The 26,715-nt window shown below is 48.5% G+C and overlaps 1 protein-coding gene across 2 annotated transcripts in view; it reads right to left on the bottom strand.

The window, feature by feature from the left end:
* Nucleotides 1-26,715, bottom strand: part of GMDS (GDP-mannose 4,6-dehydratase) — a 550,131-nt gene that overhangs the window by 303,098 nt on the left and 220,318 nt on the right. For both annotated transcript variants that reach the window (XM_040984105.1, XM_040984104.1), the window contains exon 5: nt 558-750. In XM_040984105.1, the coding sequence (XP_040840039.1) occupies nt 558-750 (193 nt within the window). The remainder of the gene's footprint in view (nt 1-557; nt 751-26,715) is intronic.

Genomic DNA, 26,715 nt, shown 5'->3' with positions numbered 1-26,715 from the left:
GCTTTATGTCATTCCTGCCTTTTAGTTTTAAGGAATATAGAGGGGGGAAAAAATGGGGGCCCTAACAGGCAAGCTACTGTAAAAGCACCCCTGAAGCCTTCATGAATATTCTCTTTACAAATGTATTACATATGACAGATTTACATTTCTTTTTTTTTTTTTTTAATAGTGAGCTCAGGGAGTTTTCATCAAGGAAATTTTAAAAAAGTATCCTAGAAGCCTTATCACTTCAGCAAATCTCACAATAGCTCAGAAAAAGGCTCAGGCTGGGTCTAACTTTGCTTTTAAAGTGATCTGCATGGAAAGGTTGAGTGAGCACCGACTGGTGAAGCGAGGTGCTAATTCCCCCCTGGAGGCGATGGCAGCAAATACTTGTAGTTAGCAACGGATGAAGGTATGCTTCTCAACAAGTCTGGTCACTGCAGCCTATCTCGGCGTTGATCTCACACTCCAATGACTTCAGCCGGGAGAAGACATGAACAGAACGAGAAAGCAGAAACACACTCCCTCCGCCCACAGCGGTTCTGTGCGCACAGCTGGGCACGGGCCAGGCTCACCGTAGGGCGACCGCGGGTAGAACGGGGTGGTCTCCTTCTGGGGTATTTCTTGCACTTTCCCATAAAGTTCACTGGTGGAAGCCTGGTAGAACTTCACGGAGTTGATAAGGCCACAGGTCTTGATGGCATCCAGGAGCCGCAGAGTGCCGACCCCGTCCACGTCCGCCGTGTACTCAGCCAAGTCAAAGGAAATCTGCAGGAAGAGGGCAGAGACAGGGCTGCCTGAGAGAGCAAAGGTGACAGAGGTGAGGGGAGGACGGACGAGGGCTGCCATGTCACGCACTGTGTGTGACACGGCACCCTGGCAGGGAGACACTGAGAGAGGAGTTAGAGTGGGTAGTAGGCAGTTAGGGTATTCTGGGTCCCTGAGTAAAAGAGAATTTCCCCACCATGTCTTGAACTCACTCTCCCAGGGACAGTGGTGCTATTAGCATATCAATTCCCCACCAGAAGTATCGGCCATTACCTCCGGCCACTGTGGGAGGGTCTCAGGCCGATCTCTTTATCATTGAAAGGAGAGCAGGAAGAAGTAATACACATCTGCCCAAGGCCTGGAATGTCCTAGGTCTGGCACCTCTGTGGCCTTTTGTCCCAAGGCCAGGTACCATGGAAACTAGGAATTTTCTTTGTTTATGGAGAAACATCTTTGAGGGAAACCTTTAAAAGGTGCATTCCCCACCATTCATTCGGGTTTTTCTTCTTTGCCTCCTGCCACTATGGCAGAGGACTAGGGTTCTTATTTTCCTGCCACTATGGCAGAGCACTGAGGTCCTTTTCCTCCTGCCACTATGGCAGGAGGTAAGGGTCTTTTCTATCTCAAAACCCCCTCCCGTCACTAGGACGGGAGTCTTCTCTTCTCAACTTTTCTAATAAATCTTGCTTTAAAACTAAACTGCGTCCGCATGAAAATTCTTCTTTCCTGCGAGACAAGAATTTGAGGTTGCTGCCATACTCGGAGTCAAAATTCCTGCAACAACACCACTATCCCAACCACACAGTGCGAGTCTGGGTGTCACGTACTTCCAATAAGGAGCGGCCGGGAAATACCACCCTGCCCATCAACTGTCCTTAGAGTGGCTCCTCACGCTAGGCCTGCGTCCCTAAGACGGTTCATCACAGGACAAAACCCTAAGCCATGGAATCATCTGGAAGACTTCTGAAAAATTCAGACTGGACCAACCTCTTGGGGACAAACCCTTGCAAATCCCCACTTTCGTTAAATCCCAACTGATGTTTCTGCAGAGGTTAGTTTGAGCGCAGCCGATTTTTAAAAGATTATGTTGCTTTCTCTTTTTCAACTGATGCACAAGAACGACAATAGCAGATCACAGTGGGTTTGCTTGCTTCGGGGCAGGGCAGTGACAGCAAGAAGGTGTTGAGACAACACACACACAGTTTATACCTGCTCACACTGTTTTTAAAGGCGGTAACTTTGTTCCTTAAGTGACATGCACACACAACAAAGTATCCTAATATTAAATCCTCTAAAATAACTGAACTGAAAATCTCTGTGGCTGGGTTACTCACTGCCCTCTGAGGGGCCTCTGCTGGCCCTGAAGCCGTGGACTTGTACATGCACCTGGTATTCCAGGAGGTTGGTGGCAGTGCCCGTGGAGCTGACTCATCCCGTGAGCTCAGGGCATGTAGGCCTGGGAACGAGGCTCGCCGAGCAGCAACAGAATTAAGCAGAAATCTCTGTGTTCCACTTACAAGCTTTCAAAGGTAACAAGGCAGATCCGGCACCATTTTTTTTTTTTTACTGCTTTTTAATAACAGTCTATTATAATAACTGTAACTTACATACCTTAAAACTTAACCTTTTAAAACATTTACGATTCCGAGGTTTTCAATATGCTTATGAGATTATGTAACCATCACCACCATCTAATTCCAGGAGACTTTTATCACCCACCACCCCAAAAACACTCTGGTCCTAATGCTGGTCACTTGCCAGGTCCCAGCTCCTGCAAGGACCCAACCAGCCACTCGTCTGCCTTTTCACTGCAGTCACTGCCCTCCTGTGTGGAATCACCCCTCTCGCCCTCTTGTTCTCGCTTAGCACACCCGCTGTTGTGTTGCACACATACCCGGCATGGAGCTGCAGGCTCACGTGGGAACACTCTCTCATGTTTTTGAGCAACTGCCAGGCTGTTTTCCAACGCTCCAGTGAGGAGTCAGGGTTCTCACTCCTGCACGTGCCCCCAGCGCTCGCTGCCACCCAGCCTCTGCCGATGCCCAGCCCAGGGGCTGCCATGCTACATGCTGTGGTTCTGCTGTGTATTCTCCTGATGACTCATCATGTTGAGCATCTTCTCATGTTTTACGGGCCACTTGGATATATTTCTGCAGAAGTGTGTGTTTGAAACTTTGGCCGTTTTTAAATTGAACTGTCTTTTTTAATAGAGATACAAAATATTTCATATATTCCAGATGCAAACTCCTATATCTAATATATAATTGTAACTTCTTCCTACTATGATTAAAGGTATCCCAGGAAGCCAAAACACTCGACTTCTCTTTCTTCTTTTTTTGTACTTTCTTTTTATTTGTACTTTAACAGGTTTCTGGACAGTAAAATTGAAAGATAATTTTGATATACATAAAACATTGAAATCCATGCATATGAGTGGGTATTCAAAAAGCTGACAAAGGGCACTGTGGCATAATGGGTGAAGATGTTGCTTGTTGAGGTCGGCATCCCAAATGGGTGCCAGTTTGTGTGGGTTGCTCCTCTCATGGCGCAGCTCCTGGCTGTCATGCCTGGGAACACAGCAGCAGATGGCACATGGCTTGGGCATCCGGCACCCACGGGGGAGTAAGCTTCTGGCTCCCGGCTCTGGCCCAGGCCCAGGCACTGCAGCCACACGGGGAGAGAGTTGGGGAAGAAAGGTCTCTCTCCCTCTCTCTCTCACCCTTTTTCTCATTTCAAGTCTGGTTTTTATGAAATGGATATATGAAAACTTTCATAACTTTTTTTGGTACCAAAATATTTCTTAATTTTCGATGACCTTTTTAAGATATTTGCGTGTTTAAAGATGCTCTGCTTCCAGCTTTCAGGGGAATGTCCACAGAGTTCTCAGTGATTCCAGCTGCAGTTTCTGCCTGCCCGGCTGGTACCACTCTTCCCTCTGCTGGGACGTCTGGTGCGGTGCCCTCCCAGGAGGGCCTGGCTTGCTTGCTGGTGGCTGCACTAGCCTGTGTGCACCTCACCCCCCATCCTGCATCCCTAGTCTACCCCTCCTGCTTGGAAAGCCCAGTATGTCATCTCTGCCTTCCCACGCCCCCCTTTCTCCTGCCTGCCTTCTTCAGTTTAATCTTCTCATTGGATGCATTATTTACTTCTTGCCTCGTTAAGACGCAAACTCTGGGATGTTTGAGTTTTATCTTGCTTTTGGCATGGTCTTCCAAGCCTGAAACACTGCTTGGCACAATTCACGCCTGTACGCAAGAAGACTGTGTGTAATGTAAAGAGGAATTTAAGTGACAAGTACACAACTATCAACAAAAATGAGTAGAAAAGAATAAGAATTATACCAGAATTATAAAAGGTTGATAACTGCAGGGAAATAATAGGTAAAATTTTCAGGGCAAGACAGATAAAAGGGTATATAATTGTCAAAGCCATACAAAGAACCACCCGAGACAGGAAATGACAGAGGGAGGGCGGGAGGAGCTGGTCACTGAACTAGCCAGAGGCCACGTGAGGGACCCTCAGAGGACAGCGCGAAGGTCGCAGGGTAGAGCAGTATGTGAATGTTCAGGTATAAAGCAAGCTGTTCTTGTCAGCATTCAGAGATATAAACAGATACCCAAGTAATTATTCTCACTTTTTTTTATAGTGGCAAATTATGGCCTTTTCTGAAGCAAACAGAAAATAAGGAATGGCTTCGTGAAGAGGCCATGGAGGCCCGATCCGGGTGCCGAGGGAGCATGCTTCGATTCTGCACAGTTCACGGACAGGAATGCAAACGACAGGTGGAGCATCAGGTCACGCGACCATTACAGGAAGCCTGGGCTCACTGGGTAGGCCTTGCAGTAGATATTTCCAGCATCCTTACATCTCTTCTGCGTCTTAGGTCATTGTAGCTACAAATCAATTTTATAGCTACACCACAGTTGGAAAGAGATAGGAGAGGGCCCCGTAACCAACAAGAGAGCAGTGACACACTGAGGGCAACAGCTCAGGGGGTTTCCTCCGTCAGATGACTGCAGATGACAGAGCAGTGGGTATGTGGTGGTGATTACAGCATTTCACATGCTCATGAAGGAAATCAATTATCCAATCAAACACCAGAAGTGCCACACGCTGAGCAATTCTGTACCCATTAAGCACAGCACAGGACACTCCAGTTTCCAAACCCCGGACCACGACTGTCCATGGAGGAGCTTGCGGAGGGCTCCCATGACTCCCTGGTCCCAGGGATTCTGAGAGCTCCATCTGCCACCCCGAGTCCTGAATCCCTGGGACTGATGAGCCAAGCCCAATTCATTCATTCATTCATTCATTCATTCATATTCTCTCTCTCTCTCTCTTTTTCTTTCAAATTTATTTATTTTTACTGGAAAGATAGACCTTCCTTCTTCTAGTTCACTCCCCAAGTGGCTACACTGGCTGGGGATGAGCCAATCTGAAGCCAGCAGCCAAGAGCCTCTTCCTGGTCTTTCACATGGGTGCAGGGTCCCAAGGCTTTGGGCCATCCTCTGCTGCTTTCCTAGGTCACAAGCAGAGAGCTGTACGGAAAGTGGCCAATTGAGCCATTGTGCCAAGCCCACCCAGGCCCAGTTCTCTTGATCCCAGTGGAAAGCCTGGCAAAGTTGTATTGTGCTAAGCCCTAGCTTGGGGCTTAAACTGGGGGTGCGGGCAGGAGTAAGCAGCTCTGCTCACCAGGTGTCCTATGGCATAGGGGTGGCCTCGAACTGCTTCCTGTTGGCCCTTACTCTTTCTCCTCACACAGTAGGCTCTCAACTCAAAAGACTGACCAAAGAGTAAACAGGTTAAGAACAAATTTGCCATCTCCTAAAAAGTAAAGCTGAAGAACCAAACCGAAAGGAATGAAACAGCCTAAGGCCACAGCCCCGGCCGGGAACCCCACACGGACACTGAGAAGCACAGGGTGACGTCAGGGGCAGCACTGGGACGCCTTGGTGGGGTCGTGGTGTTCAGAGTGCCTAGGAGGCTTCTAACACAGAGCCATTGGGTGAGAAATGCCCATGTATTTGTAACAAGGGATACAAAATATAGATCCAACTATTGCAAAGATATCAGATCTGCTGTGAACTGTGACACACGTGTCTGAGCAACAGTTGGTGGGAAAACATTTTCCAACAGAACAGAGAAAAGCTTCCAGAAGGGATCCTCAGGCAAAGCAGCAGGGCTACAGGCGGCTTTCCAAGCCAGGCAGAGTCGTGGCACACACCGGAGGGCTCTCCATCCCCTTTGGACTCAGCATAGCTTCCACACCGCTCAGAAGTCCTTGGCCTCTCCAGCCTGCCCGGCTCTGCCTGCATTCCAGCCCCACCTCCAGGCCTGGTTTCTGGCTCTCCCCTGTGCCCACAGCTCTGTGTCCAGGGCACGACTTCCTTTCCAGGCCTCGCCTCTGGGGTGTCTTGCCCCAGGAATCACTCCAACTGGGCTGCACAGCAGGCACTGGACAGGTTCCAAGCCTATTGGGCCAGTGGGGGAGCTCCACGGGGCAAGGAGCTTTTGTTTTGCCAAGTTCCTACAGCTTAGCACAGTTCTATCTAAAAACGGAGTCGAGAAATATCATCAGAATAAATAAGATGTATTACGTCTGAAGCTCAGACATATAATTCCTCAACGACCACATTACACCATTAATAATGGAATAGACTTTATATCTGGAGCAAATTCCACTTTTAAAAAACTAAAGTGCCATAGCTTCCCAACTGCATATGTCATCTCAGAAAAAAAAAAAAGAGATCAGTCTGCAGAAGAAGGAATGTGGTAAAAAGACAACCACAGTCCGGCAAAACGCCTCCTTCATATTTGATTTCACAGAAGCGTCAGGAAGCACTCAATACCAGCGAGCTGGAAATGCCGCAGACCACACAGGCTGCGGCACAGTTTACTGCCCCTCCATCAGTGAGAGTTATTAATCAGCAAGAGCAACAATAAGGCATGACTTTCCATCCTGAAGCTTTCTTTCCCAACAAGCAGGAGCCCGGCAGAGCTGGTGATGGCTTAGCAGCTGCGGCCAGGGGCAGAGCTGGCCCCAGGCGGCAGGTAAGGTCTAAGTAAGACAGGCAGGGAGGGCCTTCAGAGGCACGGTACAGGAGGGAAGACCTGGCCCCAGGAGATGCAAAGAGAACGCTGCCTTTCTCCAGGCCCTGCTCACCTGCCGGAAGGACACGGGCCGGACAGCACGGAAAAAGGGAGGCTGCGGAAGGATGCCACTGGGATGAAAAGGCTACTTGAGAGGGTGACAAGGCTGGGTGACAAGGCTGGGTGAGGGTAGGCGCTAGAGCCTTAAAGGAGAGCAGACAGCAAAAGCAGCTGAACAAAGGGCTCACAAAGGAAGGGGACAGAGAGGCTAGGCAGAGAGGGAGCTGCAGGAGGAAAAGGCACTAGCTGCAGTGGGGGAGGGGTTCAGGGCATCCTCTGCTGTCACAGGCTCCTGTGGGGAAGGCTCTACGCGCCAGTTCACGGTGTGCTGGGTCCACGGACGCTGGGGAGGCACCAGTGGCTCTGCAGAGAGGCCTTCTGGCTGTGAGCCACCTCGCTGGCCGCAGCTCTGGGCCCCCAGCCTAGAGATCCACAGTGCCAACTCTGTAATTTGGAAACTCTCACTCCTCACACCCACAAACCCCACTTTATGTAAGTCTTCCTTTTCTTCTGCAATTACATTTTTGTTCAAAAACATTTGTAATTACAGTCGGGAACATCCAAGCATCACAAGGGTGTGACTCTTCCAGAGCAACGCATTGCAGGCAGACCAAACGCATCGGATGTCTTTGCCTTTGTATGCTCAAAGGTAAATGAAGATGTAGTTTCCAAGAAGCATTTTAAAATAAAGCAGGTAATAGCTTCTGAGAAGGAAACAGGACCAGGTAACACTCCGCAACCAACGCTGCTCACAAGGACTGGGACAGTCATGGCCACACACGCTACTCTGCCTGTCCCCTGCCCCGGGCTGAGGGGGCCTGACGTCTCACCTCGCAGTCCCATGGTCCAGTAGAGAAAGGCAAATTGAAATGTCCGCTAAGCAGAGCTCAGCAAACCTGCAGTGTTCTATGCTTGGAGCAGCCCAAGCTCACTACTCCTCTAAGGGCTGGGCACCTGCTCTGCAGGCCCACCCTGCTGGAACAGCTCACTGTGTCTGCCACTGCTTCTCTCACCCAGACCAAAAGGAAGACTGACTTCCTGCCCACATTCCTTGAGTTTGAGAATTCTCGTTTCTAAAATGTTAGGTTTCCGTTCTCTCCCTTCCATGGTACCTCTCTCCCTGGACGCAACCCTCTGGCACTCTCCATGTCCTCCAAGAACTCCTGTAGCATTCCTTAATGTCTTTTCTTCCTTTCTCAATTAAAGCAAACACCAGATTTAAAGCAAATGTTAATTTATTTTAGCTGAGTTTGAAACATAATAAACTTCATATTTTGGCAGAAAATCTTAATTTACTAAACACATTATGGATACAAGTTGTTACAAATTACCCATATCAGGCTTTTTTTTTTTCTGTCCATTTAACAGACATGAATCAGCTGGTGATAAACACAGCAAAATCTGCCAAGCCTTCTTTATGATAATATTGTAGTGGAAGTAACTCTGAAATTTTTCTAGAGCAGGACACAGAGAATATTTTTTGTTGTCTAAAAATCTATTTCATTATTTGGAAGGCCGAGCTATAGAAAGAGAAGGAGGGAGGGAAAGAGGGGAGAGAGACCAGAAGAAGAGAGAAAATCTCCACTCACTGGCTCACTTCCCACATGATGAAACTGCTGCAACTGTGCAGGTCTGAAACCAGGAGCCAGGAGCCAACAGCTTCTTCCGGTCTCCCACATGGGTGTGAGGCCCAAGGCCTTGGGCCACCCTCCACTGTGATTCCGGACCATAAGCAGCAGGAAGCTCTGTCGTAAGTGAAGCAACTGGGACTCAAACGAGAGCCCCTACAAGATGCCAGCGCGACCGGCATCCCTGCACTGCAGCACTGGCCCCGTACAGATTCATCACAGACAAGCAAACAAACAAATCAACTCATTTAATGAAAGTAATCATTGATCCCATTCATGCTCAACCAAGGCTTCACAGAGTTCACAGTTTTGATGGAAAAAATCTGTAACTTCATTTTTACTGAACTGTACCTGAATTTTTACATCTCCCTCAATTTTGGCATTCAGCACGAACAGGCAGAAAATCAAAAGTAAGAATGAGAGCATCATGAGTCAATCCTAGGCTGGCAAGGTGGCACCACAAGATAAGCTGCCGGCTGCAGAACCAGGCATCCCATACGGACACCGGTGCGAGTCCGGGCTGCTCTACTTCCAATCCAGCTACCTTCTAACATCCCTGAGAAAGCAGCGAAAAACAGCTCCAGGATGCAGTTCTACGCTCCTGGCGTAGGTATGGCTGATCCCGCTCGAGCCAACCGTGGATATCAGAGGCATGAACCTGCAGATGGGGCATCTCTCCCTGCCGCTCTGCCTTTCATGTCATTAAGTCTTTTTAAAAAGGAAAAAAAATCAGAGTAGATCCTGTCAGTGGTTAATTTCAGGACAGTTCTCAGTGTTTCAACAATAACCCCGGAAAGGGAATATCACTTGTACTTTGAAAATCTCTAATGATCCTGTTGTTTCCAGGAGAGGAAGGTAAAATCGGTAACAGTTGACTGCAGGGTCAATGGGACTTGAAAAATCAGAAGAATACATCAAGTTGAACATTTGAAGACTGCGTATACGCATCAGGAGGGGGGAAAAGAATGGGTGGACCCCATGATCAAGTCCGAAATAAACTCCATGTTTTCTCAAGGACATCAGGCTGTGGTCAAGCAAATGTGAAGTCTGGGCCGAAGCACGGGCAAGCCCTGGTGCAGGCCTCGGCGCCGCGGGAGAAGCCCAGGTCAGGCGCTGTCAGGACCTGAAGGGAAGCACACAGAGCGAGGTGAAGAAGTTCCACTGCTTCGATTGGTCAACTGGACGCCAGGAAGGGGTCACAATGACTAAGTGTCTGTCAATAAGTGTCATAAGCCAGTTCATCCTGAGTCCAGGAGCCTTGAATGCAGGCAGACTCTTCAGCGCAGCGTGCTTAAACACTAAACGAATGAAAACAAGTCTGTTGTCAGCAGTGATGCTTGAAGCGCAACGGGCTTAATGTGCTCAGTTTATAGCATTGTCAATTTCAGGCACAAAGTTAGTAAGTCCCACCTTGATCACCACTTTGCCTCTGGCCAGCACGTACTGGCTGCATGTGACAGACAGCAGCCAAATGTCTTAGCGATTGAGTGAACGGGAGCAGAGTCCAGTATGGCGGACCTCCCCAGCGAAGGCTGAGTTTAAATGGCTCCTTTCTGGATGATAGTGCCTGGACACATTAGATAGTTCACATATTTTTAAAATGGAACACATAAAGGCTGTTACACCAGTTTTGTTTTCTACACTGGAACTGCTGGGCAATGCACAGCCCGGGGGCCGCGCTGGCCGGGATGCCCTCCTTGCTTCCTTGTGACCACTGCTCAGGGCTGCACCGCTGCTAACTGATGAGCAAAGCTGGGCGCAGGGCACTGATGGGCATGCCTGTCCCTCGGCACTGCACGCAGAGGAAACGATGTTAAAAAATGAATTACAGAATAATGGAGGAAAATAGTCACTAATCAAGTTGTAATTGGACAAAAAAAATTGCAAAGAATGTGAGCTCTCTGAGGCAGAGAAATTCTAATTTTCTATGACAGGAATTCCTCAGGGCAAGAGAAAAGACGTTTGTGTACAATGATTGATGAGTGAGAAACAACCCTTATTCGGTCAGTAACCAACAGGCAAAGCAGTCGACAGCCTTTTGCCTCAGTCTCTTTCACCTAAATAGCAAAGTCCTTTTTAATTCTGATTCTTCTATGCAATTGAGGAAACCACTTTATTCAGCAAACATTCGTTTGAGGATCAAGAGACACAAAGAAGAGCAGTATCCAATGATCTCTTGACGGTGAGAAGTACAACTGCGAGGAAGGCCGGGCCTGGGGTGAAGGCGAGGGCGGATCACAGAGGTCAACACCAAGGACAGTGTCTGATGTATTGCACCTGCTGCTAGTAGCTCTGGCGTCTTACGCATCTGTCCCCTAGTGTCCTGGCACACTCACAATGCTCTGCCCAGGAGACACAGCTCTGCCACCACCCATGTGGGCCCTCTACCTGCCACCACCATATCTCACTTAGTGGGAGCACACCCTGCTCATACAGCTTATCAAGTAGCAGTGGCTGGTCAATTTGCCACAACTATGTGGTCCTCTTTTTATTTATTTATTTTAAAATTTTTATTGAAAGGGCATATTGACATAGAGAAGGAGAGATATAAAGAAATTCCATCTGCTGGTTTACTCCCCAAGTGGCCACAACTGAGGCAATCTGAAACCAGGAGCCAGGAGTACCTTCCGGGTCTCCCCATGCAGGTACGGGGTCCCAACATTTTTTCCTCTTGCCACCAGTAGGAAGCTGGAAGGGAAGTGGAGCAGCCCGGACACGAACCGGCACCCACATGGGATCTTGGCGCATGCAAGGATTTAACCACTGAACCATCACATCAGGCCCCATATGGTCATCTCTTAAAGCTCCATTTTGCTGCTGCTCTTATAACTCCAACAATGAAACTTAAGAGCAGCAAAGAACGGGAAGTGAAGCCAAGGACACAGCCTGTTGGGCTGTAAAGTTAGAACTGTGGCCAAGATGAAATTTTAGATTTGGCAGGAAGTAGAAACAACACTAAAAGTACCTCATGAGGAGGGACCTTCAGCCATGCTTGCTACTAAAACTTAGGGCATGAGGCAGAACTTCCCAAGCTACAAAAGGAAGATGTAAAGACCTGCTTGTGACAACAGCTTAAAATGAGGACATCTCGTTTGCTTTCACAGGAACCAGAAAGGCAGACAGCAACAGAAATACAAGTGAGAATTCGCACCAAGGCCACTGCCAATCATGCCACTCAACAGACTTGTCAAAATCCCAGTGTCAGAACTTGCTGGAATCTATAGACCACCAATGCACACCTGGCTCCAGGCTAGAATACCGAGACGTTGGGAAGTGACAACACGAAATCCCTGACAGCATGGGATGTGGGCAAGGCTTCCATTCAGTATAGGTTTGCAAACCAAATATAGTCTTTAAATTTTAATGTTAAGAAGGAGGGCTGACAGGATTTGCAGTGGCAGGAAGAACTGACTGCAGAGAAAATGAAAATGAGAGAACATTCTGAAAATGGCTTTAAAATATCTTTAAGAGGGCCTGGCATGAAAGCCTACTGGCTAAAGTCTTCACCTTGCACATGCCAACATCCCATATGGACATCAGTTCTAATTCCAGCAGCCCCGCTCCCCATACAGCTCCCTGCCTGTGGCCTGGGAAAGCAGTCGAGGATGGCCCAAGGCCTTGGGACCCTGCACCTGCGTGGGAGACCTGGAAGAGCTCCTGGTTCCTGGCTTCGGATCAGCTTAGCTCCGGCCATTGGGGCCACTTGGGGAGTGAATCAATACATGGAAGGCCTTCCTCTCTGTCTTTCCTCTTCTCTGTATATTTGACATCCCAATAAAAATAAATAAATATTTATTAAAAAAAAAAAAAGAATCCAAGGCAAAGGAAGCATAGGAGAGAATACTGGCAGAGAAAAAGACTTCATAAAAGAAGTCAAAGTGCAACAAGAACTGATTCAAGAAAGAATCAAGTAAAATTCTGGAAATAAAATAGAATAGGGAGTGAAATCCAAAATACAAGGAAAAAGGCTCGGGTCTTTAGAAAACACACCTATAAATCTCATAGCAAGAAACAATCCCCAAAAGAATGGACACACTTTGTGAAGACTCATAGCAACCCTCAAGATCTCGCGCAGGAGACACCAGGGGATCTAGAGAAAAGTGGAGCCGCACGGAAGGCTGACTGGTCATCTAAGAAGGATTTCTGGGACCGGAAAGCAGCAGAAATCAATTCCTCCTGAAAGGCACCTCGTTGGAAGATGAGCGGGTCGGACTCTGCAACAAGAGACCTGAGCAAGTACAGTTCTGCATTATACGTAGAATCTCTTTGTCCGGCCAAGATTTCAGACGCATAAGGATTAGCTTGATCCAATGGCATATTTATGACTGCTTGACAAATGAATGACCTGAAAAGCGGGTGAGCGCCCTAAACTTCAAGTTTCAACATTTCTCTTATTCAGCAGAACATCGCCTTGCTTTAAGATTTATTACCATAAAACGAGGTCTTAAATCTCAGCTAATCTGTAAATGATGTTCTTTGTATTATTGATAAAGACTGAGATTATGGCCTGCCTTGGAAGCTTTTTCATGTGTTTTTAACTTTATTTCAAATTGTTCTTTATTTTCATTATATTTTAAAGGCCGGAATAGGGGACAGGAAAGAGAAATGGAGTGAGGTCTCCCTTCTACTGGTTCACTCCTCAAATGTTCACAATAGCCATGGTGGAGCCAGGCCGAGGCCAGGACCTTGGAACTCTGTCCAAGTCATTTTACGTGACTGGCAGCGACCCAACACTTGAGCCATACACTGGCTGCTTCCCAGGCGGCCCATTAGCAGGGAACTGCACAGAGCTGAGTAGCTGGGAATCAAACTAGACCCTCCAGTATGGGCTGCTGGCACCTCGCTCTGCAAGTTTTCTATTGTCAAATGAGGCGTTGCTACCTGCATCCATGACTGAAATTAGTCTTGGTTCTGTTGAGATTAATTCCCCAGGCAAGTACTAGCGCAGTCTGGACAGGTGTAACATGAAAACAGTACACCTCCACCATTGATTGCTTAGGTACTGACAGGCTATGCAGGGCCAGAAGAAACAAAACAACGACGCTTCTAAACTCACCATCCACAACGGCCTGGGACTGATATTTGTGAAAAGTCTCAATCACTTCCTTGTGCTTTCCCTATGAAACCTACACTTATACTACCATAAAGAGAACAGAAAATACATCAGGAATTAAATAACTAGGAAAGCTGTCTTTAGTAGAATGCAGGGCTCTATCACCACACCATTGTACCAAAAGTGAGTCTTGGCATTTCCATACAAAGGTAGACTACACAAATGACCTGGCATCGAGCAAAACCAGCCCCGGGCTGGAGGAGGGGTCTCAGGAGACCATCGGGATCCTGATGACTCCAACCCTCTGTCAGAAAACTTTAATCTTACCATTAGTTTAGCTTATCTCTCCCTTCATTGCTATTAATTTAATGGTCTGGGGAGCTGTCAGGGATATTTGGTAAAAGCAATTTATCTTTCAGGATAATCTCCCGGCCATTATTCAAAACATTTTTAGCTTTAAAACTGCAGAGAATTTGAGAGTTAGGAGGGCAGGGTGGAGACAGAAGGTAGGGAGGGAGGGTGAATAATCAAAGCAGCCACATATGATGCTTTTTTCAAAGGAGATATTTTAAGCACGATTCTATTTCACACTGCCAAAGTGCAGTCAAGCCCGCAGCTGATCCAGAAGAGACTGCTGTGTGAAGCAGTGTGGCACCCTTCCTGGCGAGTGAGAGGGCACTGCTCCCAGTGTGTTTATACAAGCTAGACCCAGCTGCGCTAGCAGCTTCACTGCTACTCAGAAACTACGCAGCAGCAAAGGGACTGGAGAAATCACGAGGGCACATCAGCACGGAGATGTAAGGAGATAGCCCGTTCATTCTGTCCTTATTTGTGTCAAGGGAAACGAGAAGATGGAGACTAAATGTGGGAAAGGAACTTTCAAAGCCTTTAAAAAATTTTTTTTTGTTCCTTCCTACTTATACACATATATTTAGAATGTAGTCAAACTTTAACTTGTTGAAAGTTGTATCTTAGTCGTATGGCATTTCCTCTAATTTCATTTTTCTTCCCACTTTTTCTTCCAGGTATACTGATTTGGGAGATGGGGAACTATTATTTGATAGTTTTGCAAATACTCATCCACTTAAAATTAAAAAAAAAATGCATGTGCAGAGTGCAGGTCTGAAGCCCTTGGTGCTGTTCTAGGCACCAGGACACAGCAGTGCGCTGAGCAAGCAAAAATCCATGCTCTGGACAAAACAGATTTTAGGAAAGGGAGGAAGAAAGCAGACGTCATAAAGATGTCAAATGTGATCGCTGATTCAATGAGGAGACGCAGCAAGAAGTGAAGCACAGAATGGCAGCGTGTAACGTCGGCCTGTACCTGCAACATCAGGCTTTGTTAAACTTACGGACTGCAGTACAAGTTCCGGTGATGGTACACATTTGAAAACAGCCATGTGCCAGGCACCGCGCCACGTAAGCTGCATGACAAGTAGTGTGAGTCAGGAACTACTATTATATCTATTTTACATCTGGAAAATTGACGCTCAGGGCAATTAGGGAGCTCTCCTGTGGTCACAGCTAATAAGTAGTGGAGTTGGGATTAGCACTAGGGAAAGAAATAATGTAAGGCAAACAACCAAACCACCATCATCCTTCACACACACCACATGCCCTTTACAGGAAGACCTTCTGTAACACACGCTACTTTCCCTCCATCAGACACACAGTGCCGGGAGTGGACACCAAGATGATACTGCGGATTACCACAATGATACTGGACTTTGGCTAGCATCAGGTTGGCTGTGGTGTCTAATCAAGTTGTCTCTCAGAGTGTATTTTTAGGAAATCTTTTCATAATTCAGAGGATGTTTTCTCACAGATGCAATATTGGAACAAAGACTCGACTTTCAGATAAACGTCTGTGATTCAGAATGCAGCTAAATAAATACACAACAACAATACTAACAGGAGAGACGGCTGCAATGGTACATCCGCATTGCTGTGCCCCTCCACTTCCAGCCTCGCGGGGATGCAAGAGCTTCCTGGTCACTCCCTCTTGGGAATGCTCCCAGGCCAGGGGCTCCCCACTCATCTGTAAGCATGACTTGCCCGTGGGGACACAGCGGCATGTGCATTTAGGAACACACATGCTACCCGTGAAAATGCAGAGCTGGACGAACTTGTCTGCAAAGAGCGATTGTGGGAGCAGCGGGCAATGAATAGAGAGGGCACTGCTCCCGCAGCAAGCAGGCCTGCAGTGACCCAGCAAGGGTGCCTACTAGAGGGGCACAGGCTCAGTCTGCTTATACTGTCCCTAAGAGTGGGAAGGTGGAGAGCATATAAAAGTGTGCTTTACAAGGTAGAAGGGTACAGGCAACAGGTGACAATCCAGTGTTCACCGTCTTTGCAGTATGTTTTAAGAAGTCTTTTGTAGCCAGCATGGACATGAAGAGAGCTGAGTAACTAGAATTCTGATGCTAAGAAGCAGGAATACTCTTGGTGCAAGCAAGAGGGGCAGAGACAGGGGAGAAGGGCTGTAGTGAAAGAGGGGCGTGACAGTGCAAAACCCCTCATCAGCATTGTCAGCCTGGGGTGCTATCAAGGTCAAGGGCAAACAGGAGAGCCCCCCTTCACGGGTCACTATTTTCACCCAAAGTGACACTTGAAAGTTCACTCTGAGAACATCTAAGTGTCCCGGAGACTTTGTGCAGAGCTTTGCTCTGAGTTCCTGGAGAAGGACGATTGTGTGCTGCCTGTTTCTGTGGGCCCTGGCACAAGCAACCGGCGAGCGGTGAGGGCAGGAAGGCAAATGCCAGCCACCATGGAGAGCAGGGTGATGGAGCACTGCAAACCGCTTGCTCAGCTCAGGCCTTCCTTGTCTTGCACGGCTTACGTGCACTTAGGAGACCCAGCACACTGTCAGGTATCAATAACCACTCACCGATAACTTCAGCAGGGAGCTATCTGAAGTGCCTTTTCTGGAACACCAAAAGTCACAGTCTAGGTATCTGTTAATTCTTTGGATTTCTATAAAGCTGCACTACTACTATCAGACAGAATACAAGTAATGCAAGTCAACAGTCTCTATTACTCAAAGCTATGAAGACTACGGAAATTCTTAGCAAGGGTTACCTCCTTACCAAGGATGCTACAGGCTCCATGCTGAACCACAGCAAAGGACAGACAGGGGCTCAGGCCTCACAGCAGTGTGGCACAGGGTTAACTGCATGCTGTACAAAGCACCAGAAGGGAAAAGAGAAAAAAGCTGAGACAAGGAAGGGGTTAGCTGTAAAGAATCAGACAAAAAAAAAAAAAAGATGGAAAGAAATCAAGGGGCACGCCCATCCCCTGCTATGCAGAGAGACACCCAAGGGGGTACAGAATGCACACAGATCAGTCAACCAGAAATGCAGGTGTTTAAGCCTTCATAGGGAAACAAAGGAAGCCATTTAGGAAGACAGATGCGGAACACCAATTCCAAACATACTAGCATATTTGAGGCTACTTCTTCCTTATTTACACTGCTGAAATTGGCAGAATCTGAAATTTCAAAAACCTGACGTGCAGACCAAAAATTGCTTCCTTCCTGTTTTTGCCAGATAGAAATTAAAATGTCATACAAACTGTGTGTGCGCTCTTCATTAGCTTGCTCTTAAACCCAAAGTGGTAGAAAATACCGCGGACTCGGGCTGACGTTGTGGCACAGGGTGCTAAGCCACCTTTCAAATAAACAAATCTTAAAGAAGATAAAAAGATGCCAATCAGCAAGCTACAGGAATAATCTGATTTCCATATATAGTAACAGTATATAATACTGTTAGGTATCAATATATACTGAATGTGTTATATTTTATATATATATATAATATGTATATATAATGTAAGTATCTATATTAAATGTATGTATAGAGAGGGAGAGAGAGAGAGAGAGAAAGAGACTTTCTAGTAACGCTTAAGGCTCTGAATATTTTGACAATATCTTACCCTTTAGGAGCAATATCAACATATTGGGTTATGGGCCCGGCGCGGTGGCGCAAGTGGTTAAAGGTCCTCGCCTTGCACGCCCGGGATCCCATATGGGCGCCGGTTCTAATCCCGGCAGCCCCGCTTCCCTTCCAGCTCCCTGCCTGTGGCCTGGGAAAGCAGTCGAGGACGGCCCAAAGCTTTGGGAACCTGCACCCGTGCGGGAGACCCAGAAGAGGCTCCTGGCTTTGGATCGGCATAGCATCGGCCCGTTGCGCTCACTTGGGGAGTGAATCATCGGACGGAAGATCTTCCTCTCTGTCTCTCCTCTCTGTATATCCGCCTTTCCAATGAAAAAATAATAAAAATAAATCTTTAAAAAAAAAAAAAAACATATTGGGTTAAAGCACCATGCAAGCCCAGCATGCCATAGGGATACTGGCTCATGTCCTAGCAGCTCCACTTCTGATCATGCTCCCTGCAAACATGCCTGGCAAAGCATCAGAGGATGGCTTGATGGCTTGGGCCCTTGTCACCCACGTGGGAAACCTGGAAGAAGTGCCTTGTTCCTGGCTTTGGCCAGGCCGACCCCTGGCCAATGCAGCCATCTGGGGAGTGATGATGAAAGATGCTCTGCAACTGATTTTCAAACAAACAAATCTTTACGAATACATGGCTTGTCAGAAACGAAAAACAGCCATGGGCATGGTATACACACAGAGTTGGGTTGCAGTGGGGTAGAGATTGCAGAAATGCAAATGTTAAAGATGGTTTACAAATACAGAGAGCAGGATCTGTAGTCTCAAGACACTGGCCCTTCTCCATCAGCAGGCCCAGGCACTCGAGTTGAGTGACAATCAGCCATGCTGTGTAAACCTCTGAAGTCCCATGATGACTCACTGTCCTGACTGCTGACAACAGTGGTCCCCTATCAACTGTCCAGTGTTGCAAATGGGACAGCTGGGAATGCTCTGATTGAGGGAAAGGCTGATACACTTGACAGAATCCGAGGACTATGGGAAAGGACCTGAATGCAGGGACTTGCCACTGGAGTGGACCGAGTATTCTGACTTCACCCTACGGTGTCTGCTTTTCCTGCAAATCCAGCCAGCAGCACTTTCCTGTCTTATGAATCTATAACTGAGCTTAACTGCTTAATAAAAGTCCTTGAGATTCTTTTATACACTGCAGAGGTCTATTTAGATCCACATCTTAGCTCGCAGGATGTAACGGGGAGAGCACACACGTGGGTTCACCAGCGCCTTTCCTGAAATTGCCACCATCTCAGAACTCTTATTTTAAGGCCATTACGTAGTCACCTCTGAAATTTCCTTTTGACAAACTTTCCTTTTTTAGACATAAAATACAAACGCCCACAAAGGTTGCTAAGAAGCTGTTTCTGACTTTTGCACAGGTTTCAGGGTAAGTTTTAAGTTGTTCACAGACCTTCCATTCTCTGATTCCATTGTACCTACGCAGTCTTTAGCTGTTAGATGTCAGGACCATGCCCCTAAACAAAGGGGTTCTTCCAGTCACGGTGTGCGGTGGCAAGGCCTATGAGCAAGCCTGATGCAATATTTGGGAATCTGAAAAAGGAGTGGCAGCTTTTTCCTTGTTTCCTATCAAAACCAGCATCTTTCCAACACACATTTTTTTTTTCTCTCTCTTGAAGATTTATATATTTGAAAGACATAGTTAGAAAGAAAGGTCTTCTATCTGCTAGCTTACTTCTCAAATGGCAAGGCTGGACCAGGTAGAATCCTGCAGCAAGGAGATTCTTCCAAGTCCCCTGTGCAGGTGGAACGGCCCAAATATTTGCATTCCCTGGAACACTAGCAGGGACCTGGATCAGAAGTACAACAGGCAGGACTCGAATCAGAACCCACATGCCAGTGTTGCACCTGGTAGTTTTATCCACTTAATGACATTGCTGGCCCCAGACATAGTTTTTTAAAAATTTATTTATTTTTATAGGAAGGGTAGATTTATAGAGAGGAGAGACAGAAGATAGAAAAATCTTTCAACCACTTGTTCACTCCCCAAGTGGTCACGATGGCCGGAGCTGAGCTGATCCGAAGCCAGGAGCTTCCTTTTGGGTCTCCCACACGGGGCAGGGTCCCAAGGCTTTGGGCCATTCTCCACTGCTTTCCCAGTCTATAAGCAGGGAGCTGGATAGGAAGCGGGGCTGCTGGAACATAAACCTCTGCCTATATGGGATCCTGGCAATGTGCAAGGCAAGGAGTGAGCCACTGCCATTGCGCCAGGCCCAACACACATTCTTCACCCCAGGGTTCTCTTTCCTCTACAGCTGACCACATTTCTTGGCCTGGCACTGCCAGCGGCTTCAGGAGGACTGTTCAGAAATGAGGTCTGAGACTACATGGCCAAAACACCTGTGCGTAGGCCAGGGGCCCCCCACATCACCCACACAGCTGGGTGCGCTACCTTCACACTCCTCCCTGACTACACATTTGGCAGCCCCTTCACCGGGATAGCCAGGAGCCCCTCACATCACTGTCCGCTAGCAACTCCCTCCCTGTTTGAAGAGAACTGAATATGGGTGAGGACAATTCCAGGGGTAGGCCCAGTTCAGCTGTGCCACTGTGGACTTGTGACTGAACCTTTCTGTACCCCTGGTTTCTCAACAGTAAAATAAGACTATTCCTATTACCTTCCCCACAAGGCAACTGGTAAGTCTTTCCACAGCCACTGGCGTCCTCATGCTGCCTGCTGAGACCCTCACACCCACCTCCATTCTGACCTCTGTGGGGCACGTTAGGGGGTAGGGAGTGGAGGAGAAAATCCCCAGGGATTCAACCGTTTGCTCAAATGCCGTCTTAGCTTCCTTTTGGTAATCTGGCTGGCTCCCTGCTGGCCAGCTCATTAACATACCTTCTGACTAATACCAGAGCTTATCCCTTGACAAATCTCAACCTCTTACCAGTTTGTTTGTGTTTTTAATTCTGCTCCAACTCCTTGGCTGCCTAGGCATGGGGCTTCAGTGTGAACGCAGGGCCATCATTATCAGTGAAGCAGTTGGCATGCTGCTTCAGCACCTCAGGTGGTTTTCATTAGCTCCCTTTTGGGTTCCCTCCCTCCTCTGTCACTGTTTCTGTCTTTTCCCATCTCCCTCATTCTCACACCCAAAACACAGTGTAGCCACCAGAGCTGAGTCCACTTAGGATGACCTAGGACTCTCCCCCGCCTGCCTCTGTCCACACTCCTTCGCAGGATGCTTGTGGGACCCAATTCCTGCCTCCTCTAGCCTTTCCCTCTGGCCTCACCCACATGCTCTCCAGACCCTACCTGGGACCAGCACATGGTTCAACAGGTTAATCCTCCACCTTCTTACATGGGCACGGGTTCATGTCATGTCTGCTCCACCTCCAATCCAGCTCTCTGCTGTGGCCTGGGAAAGCTGACAGAGGATGAGTCAAGCCTTTCAGAGACTAAACCCACATGGGAGAATCAAAAAAGCTCCTGGCTTCAGATCGGCTCAGCTCCAGCCACTGTGGCCACTTAGGGATTGAATCAGTGGATAGATCTAAGTTTCTCCTCCCTATAAATCTGCCTTTCTAATAAAAATAAATAGTTCTTTTTTTTTTAATACCCTACCTTAGAAAAGTCACCTCTTCTCCTTGAGCTTGCCTATTCTCCCTCGAGCCCACCCGTATTCTGCTTATCATTACACAGCTTAAAAAGAACAGCCAGTCTCTGCATGGCTACCACACACCCAGCAACTGCTAGCCTCCTATGACACAAGTCTGGGGACCTCTGACAAACCCAATGCTGCTTCCTGGACTGTTGGCCATATCCTTGGGAATCAACTTCCTTCTCTCCTCATGACTTCCATGACTTTGTTTCATCAAATTTTTTTCTCTTGGCTCTGCTTGGTCTTCTGCTTCCTCGGCCATTCCGAGTTTCGGAGGCTGAAGTGCACCCCTCAAAAGAGAAGGTAGAGTTGTAACTCCCCGAACCTTAAATGTGATCTTAGTCAGTTATAGCGAGTCAAGATACAGTTACAGGGACCAGTGCCATGGTTCAATGGACTCATTCTACATCTTCAAGCACAGACACCATTTTTGGAAGTCGGTCCATGTCCTGGCTGCCTCACTTCCCATCTAGCTCCCTGTTTACGCCCTGGGAAAGCAGCAGAGGCTGGACCAAGTCCTTGGGATCCTGCAATCACATTAATGACTCAGATGAAGCTTCTGTCTTTGAATCAGCACAGCTTCAGCTGTCATGGCCACTTGGGGAGTGAACCAATGAATGGAACATCTTTCTGTCTCTCCTTCTTTCTGTAAAACTACCTTTCTAATAAAAATAAATCTTTAAAAAATAGTTATAAAGAAACAGGCGGGCCCCTAATCCATCACAACTGTGTTACTATGAGAGGATCTAAGTAGACACAGTGACGGAGACTCCATGCGGTGACAAGAGCAGAAACGGAAGCAAGGGATGCCCGAGATTGTGGGTAAGCTCGCAGCAGCCAGAATGAGGCAAGGAAGGGCTGCCCTGCAGGTTTCAAAGGGAGTGTGGCATGGCTGATCCCACCGTCCAGAATGAGGGGATCAGCATCTTCTTTGTGTCGGCCAGGGAGTGTATAGGTTTGAGGACAGCACCAAGAAGCCACGGTTCTGGAGAATACACTTCTGTCCTTGTCCTCCCATGCCTGTTGCCACCACCAGGAGGACTGTGCCTACCTGCCAAGACCTCGTTCCATCCCAGCACACACTGCAGGGCAACAGACGCGGAGCCCACCACAGACAGGCACCCTCATCCGTCTTCCCATCATCCCATTCCTCTGACCTACTAACCCCTCCACACTTCATTACACAGCACCTTTACCTCACCTGAAGACACGACATGAGTCCTGGCACCTGGCTCCCCAGCTTCACCCCCAAGCCTCGGGTCTCTTCCATTCTCACTGCTGCATCCCATGCCAAACTTCCCCAGCATCCTTCCATACCATCTACCTGCTATTCCTTAGCATACAAGGCACGTTCCTGATGCAGGGAGGACTTGGCCTGGCTTGCACCCATGGCCTGGACTCCTTTGTCTCCCAAACCCTGCATGGTTATCAACCTCTACTGGAGGCAACATGGTGCTCCAACGATGCCTTCCCCTGAGGCCCCATGCTCCACAGCCTGCTTCCTCTGGCCCAGCACTTGCCATCCCCTGAGCCTATAGGGAGTGATTTTTCATCTCCCACAGAGCACATAACCTTCAGCTTGAATGTCAGAGGTGTAGAGAGAGGGAAAGACAAAAGGCGAGCTCTTTCCATTGCTTCACTCCCCCAGGCGGCCGTAATGGCCATGGTAGAGCCAGGCTAGAGCCAGGAGCCAGGAGTCCAGAGCTTCTTCCACATGCTGGCAAGGCACAGACCCATGGGTCATCTTCCACCGGTTCTTCCAAGCCATCAGAGATGTGGCTTGGAAACAGAGGAGCTACGACACAAACTCGTACCTACAGGAGATGCTAGCATTGTACGTGATGGCTTTACCTGCTATGCCACAACACTGGCCCCCTTCTGGTAGTTCTTACATACGGGACCGAGAATTAGATTATTCCTCATCTGCCATTTTTGATATTGTGCTGTCACTGTAATATAGGACCTGACACTCTGTTCCATGGACTCCCTCAGAGCAGCAGCCTCAGCTTCTCCACTGCATTGGGGTCAGCCCCTCCGATCTTCCACAAGATGGAAAAACAGAGTGATGAGGACATAATATCTCTTTGGAATCACACTGCATTAAAAACTAGCCTTTTAATTGATTCACCAGATCCCAATGCCAATGCTTCATGGTTCTTTCTCTTAAAAAAAACAAAAGGGAGGGGTGGTGTTGCGATAGCCTAGCAGCTAAAGTCTTCACCTTGAATGTTCCAGCATTCCATATGGGCACCAATTCTAATCCTGGCAGCCCCACTTCCCATCCAGTTCTCTGCTTGTGGCCTGGGAGAGCAGTCGAGGACGGCCCAAAGTCTTGGGATCCTTGCACCCGCCTGGGAGACCCGGATAAAGCTCCAGGCTCCTGGCTTTGGATCAGAGCAACTCCAGCCATTGCGGCCACTTGGGGAGTGAATCATCTGATGGAAGATCTTCCTTTCTGTCTCTCCTCTCTACTCTATTCGTCTACTCTCTGTCTCTCCTCTCTACTCGTCTACAGAAGGAGGAGTAATGCACCAAACTTGTCATTAATGAAATCAAATTGTCCTGATTGTGAAACACAGCCACAAACGGTCATCTAATTAATGTACAACTAGAACTCTAGCCACCTGAGAACACAGCTGAGGGGCCTGAGCCAGCAAGCATGCACTGGGGGGCCCAGGCTTTGGGAGAAGGTGGAGCCCAAGCTCAGACAGATGACGATCTGCACCGTGCAGACTGAGCGAGGGACACACAAAGGTGATAGTATGCGAGGGCCACAGGAAAACTTTCATTTTAAGAAGAAGGGCTGACCCCATAACACAGTTAAACCTCCACCCGTGGTACTGGCATCTCACATGGGCCGGCTCAAGTCTCAGTTGCTATGCTTCTGATTGACTTCTCCGATAATGTGCCTGGAGAAACAGCAGACATGGCCCGAGTTTGGGATCTGATGGCTACCATGGTAACTGGAGGAGGGGGGCGGAGTTTGCTTCCAACCAGACCCTGAACGGATGGTGGAATTCTGGCAGGCCCCTCAGGCTGTGAGACCACCGCTACTCCAGTGAGGAGCACAGACCCATATCCCCCCACCAATAAGGGTCGAGGCGACCCCCGTTTCGGCTTCCATGTCAAAGGGAGTTTAAAAAAATTCCCTTCCAGGCCTGGCGCAAAGGCGCAGTGGTTAAGGTCCTCACCTTGCACGCCCAGGATCCCATATGGGCACCAGTTCTAATCCCGGGAGCCCTGCTTCCCATCCAGTTCCCTGCTTGTGGCCCGGGAAAGCAGTCGAGGACGGCCCAAAGCTTTGGGACCCTGCACCCGCGTGGGAGACCCAGAGGAGGCTCCTGGTTTCGGACTGGCTCAGTTCAAGCCATTGCGGCCGCCTGGGGAGTGAATCATCGGACGGAAGATCTTCCTCTCTGTCTCTCCTCTCTGTATATCTGCCTTTCCAATAAAAATAAAATAAATCTTTAAAAAATAATAATAAAATAAAATAAAAAGCTCCTTCCCCGTCTCTTCCGCGCTCTTCTTCCTCTGCAGCCCACCCCTTCCCATCTGTCCTTTCTGCTGCACGGGGAAGGGAAGTCCGTGACCGTGGGTCCCTGAAATAAAGGCCATCTAAGTTCTTTTCATATGTTCAGCTGAGTTATTCTTTCCCTGGTGGTTGACAAATCTAACATTTTGGTCAGCAGCAAAATCTAACAGGATCTTGCACCCACGTGTTTCTGGTTTCAGACCAGAGCTCCTGGTTCCTGGTTTCAGACCAGAGCAGCTCTGGCCAAGTAGTCAAGTCAAAACGATCAGCGTTGAGTCAGTATCACCTGACCACAGGCAGAGGCCTCGTAACAAGTCACCATGCAACCCTGCAGCAGCCCAAATGCTCAAAAAGCGGCAACTAGGCTGTGCAGCACAGCGAAGGCAGAAACAGGGCAGCAGAGCCCCAGGACCGTTCTGTGCCATCCGTGGGGATGGCTCACTAAACACCCGGGCTGGAGGCACGATGTGCTGCCCTCCTGCCACACGCTCCTGGCTCCCCTCCTGACTGAACACAGGCAACCTAGGAGCCCAGCCCTGCGTGGTCTGCACATCTCCAGTACCACAGGCTGGAGGCAGGAGAGCACAAGCAGTCAGTTTTGCCAAGTTTTTGCATGCCCACACGCTCTCACAGCATGGCGAGGCGGGCCAAGCCACCGTGGTCCCCAGTGGGTACTGCTTGGTCCCTGAGGACTCGCCCCTTGCTTCCTGCTCAAAGCACTGACAGATCCCTGAGGCAGGAACCACGGTCCAGCGGTTGACTTTTTTTTTTTTCTTACAGAAATGTGAAGACCTCACAGCTCTGCTGAGTATGTGCTGTGGATAGAAATCCTCAGTATGCAGCCGCTCCACACGCTGGGGGTCCTGCTAGAGGGGTCACGGCCTTCCTGTCTGTTCCAAGGATGAAGGCCTGGGGGAAAGGACACCTTTTGGCCTGGGGACCCCTGTGGAGTTCCTCCCCACTGACCATTTGGTAGGCAGGGCGCCCCCCCAGAGGGAACAAAATGAGGCTTCCTCAACTGGTGTGACAGGGCGTTTGTGAAAGAGCAACAGTGTTCAACTTAACCCTCCCTCTGGATAAGGAGCGGGCCTGGGGAGGCACCACGGGGGAAGGGCAAGCAGTCGGGGAGGGCAGGAAATCAGCACTCTGCTAAGAGAACAGAGAATTCTCAAACCGCCTACGTGAATCCACTGAAAACTCAGGGCAGCTCCATCGCGAAAATCCACAGCACCTGGGCCTGATTTTACAGATCTGAAAACTGGAACAGAGAGGCTTAGCTGCTTGCCCAAATCACACAGCTGATGGAGAGACACAGGCAGGCAGGCCGGCTGTTAGCACAGAGGGCCATTGTGTGGGATACCAGCCCATGTGGCCACAGGGATGCAGAGTGTTCCACAGCGTGGGAACAGAAGGGCAGAGGTTTGGGTGACTGCTGAGAACAACGAAGAAGGTAAGCAGCTGGGAAGGGATGAGCTACATGCAGCCAACAGCCATCCACTTAAAGGGAGAGTGCTATGAAATAAGTCAGGGTGGGTACTTGGCCTCACGGTTGACACAGGTGGGAATGCCAGCAAGTCGGAGTGCCTCCTGGGAGCAGCAGTAAGGGCTCAAGTGGCAGGGTCCCTGTCCCCTACAGCGGGAGCGCAGGTGGAGCTTCTGGCTCCTGGCTTTGCCATCACAGAAGTTGGGGTCATCAGTGGCACCGGGTAGCATTCTCTCCTTCTCCCCCCCTTACCTCCCAAGTGAATTTTAAAAAGGTAACCAAATTTTCTCTCAATTTTGCTGGAAGATACAGTTTGCATCACTTGCTCACTGATAGTTATAGTGCAGAACTGTTTTTCAGTCTTGTCTTGTTAACACCATCTTTGTTGTGCCAGAATAAAAGCTAGAGGAAATATAACTTATAATTCCCATCTAATGAGTATAATTCAAGAGCTTTTAATATTGTCACAATTGCAAACAATTACCATAACTTCAGAACACTTTAATTATCAAAAAAAGAAATGTGTTGGGCACAGTGCAATGATCTACTGCATCACGT

This window comes from Ochotona curzoniae, unplaced genomic scaffold (assembly GCF_017591425.1).
Source record: "Ochotona curzoniae isolate NIBS_2020 unplaced genomic scaffold, NIBS_Ocur_1.0 contig_4064, whole genome shotgun sequence".
In the NCBI taxonomy this organism is placed as follows: domain Eukaryota; kingdom Metazoa; phylum Chordata; class Mammalia; order Lagomorpha; family Ochotonidae; genus Ochotona; species Ochotona curzoniae.
The sequence above is the reverse complement of the archived record's forward strand: the minus strand, read 5'-3'. Positions and strand labels throughout refer to the sequence as shown.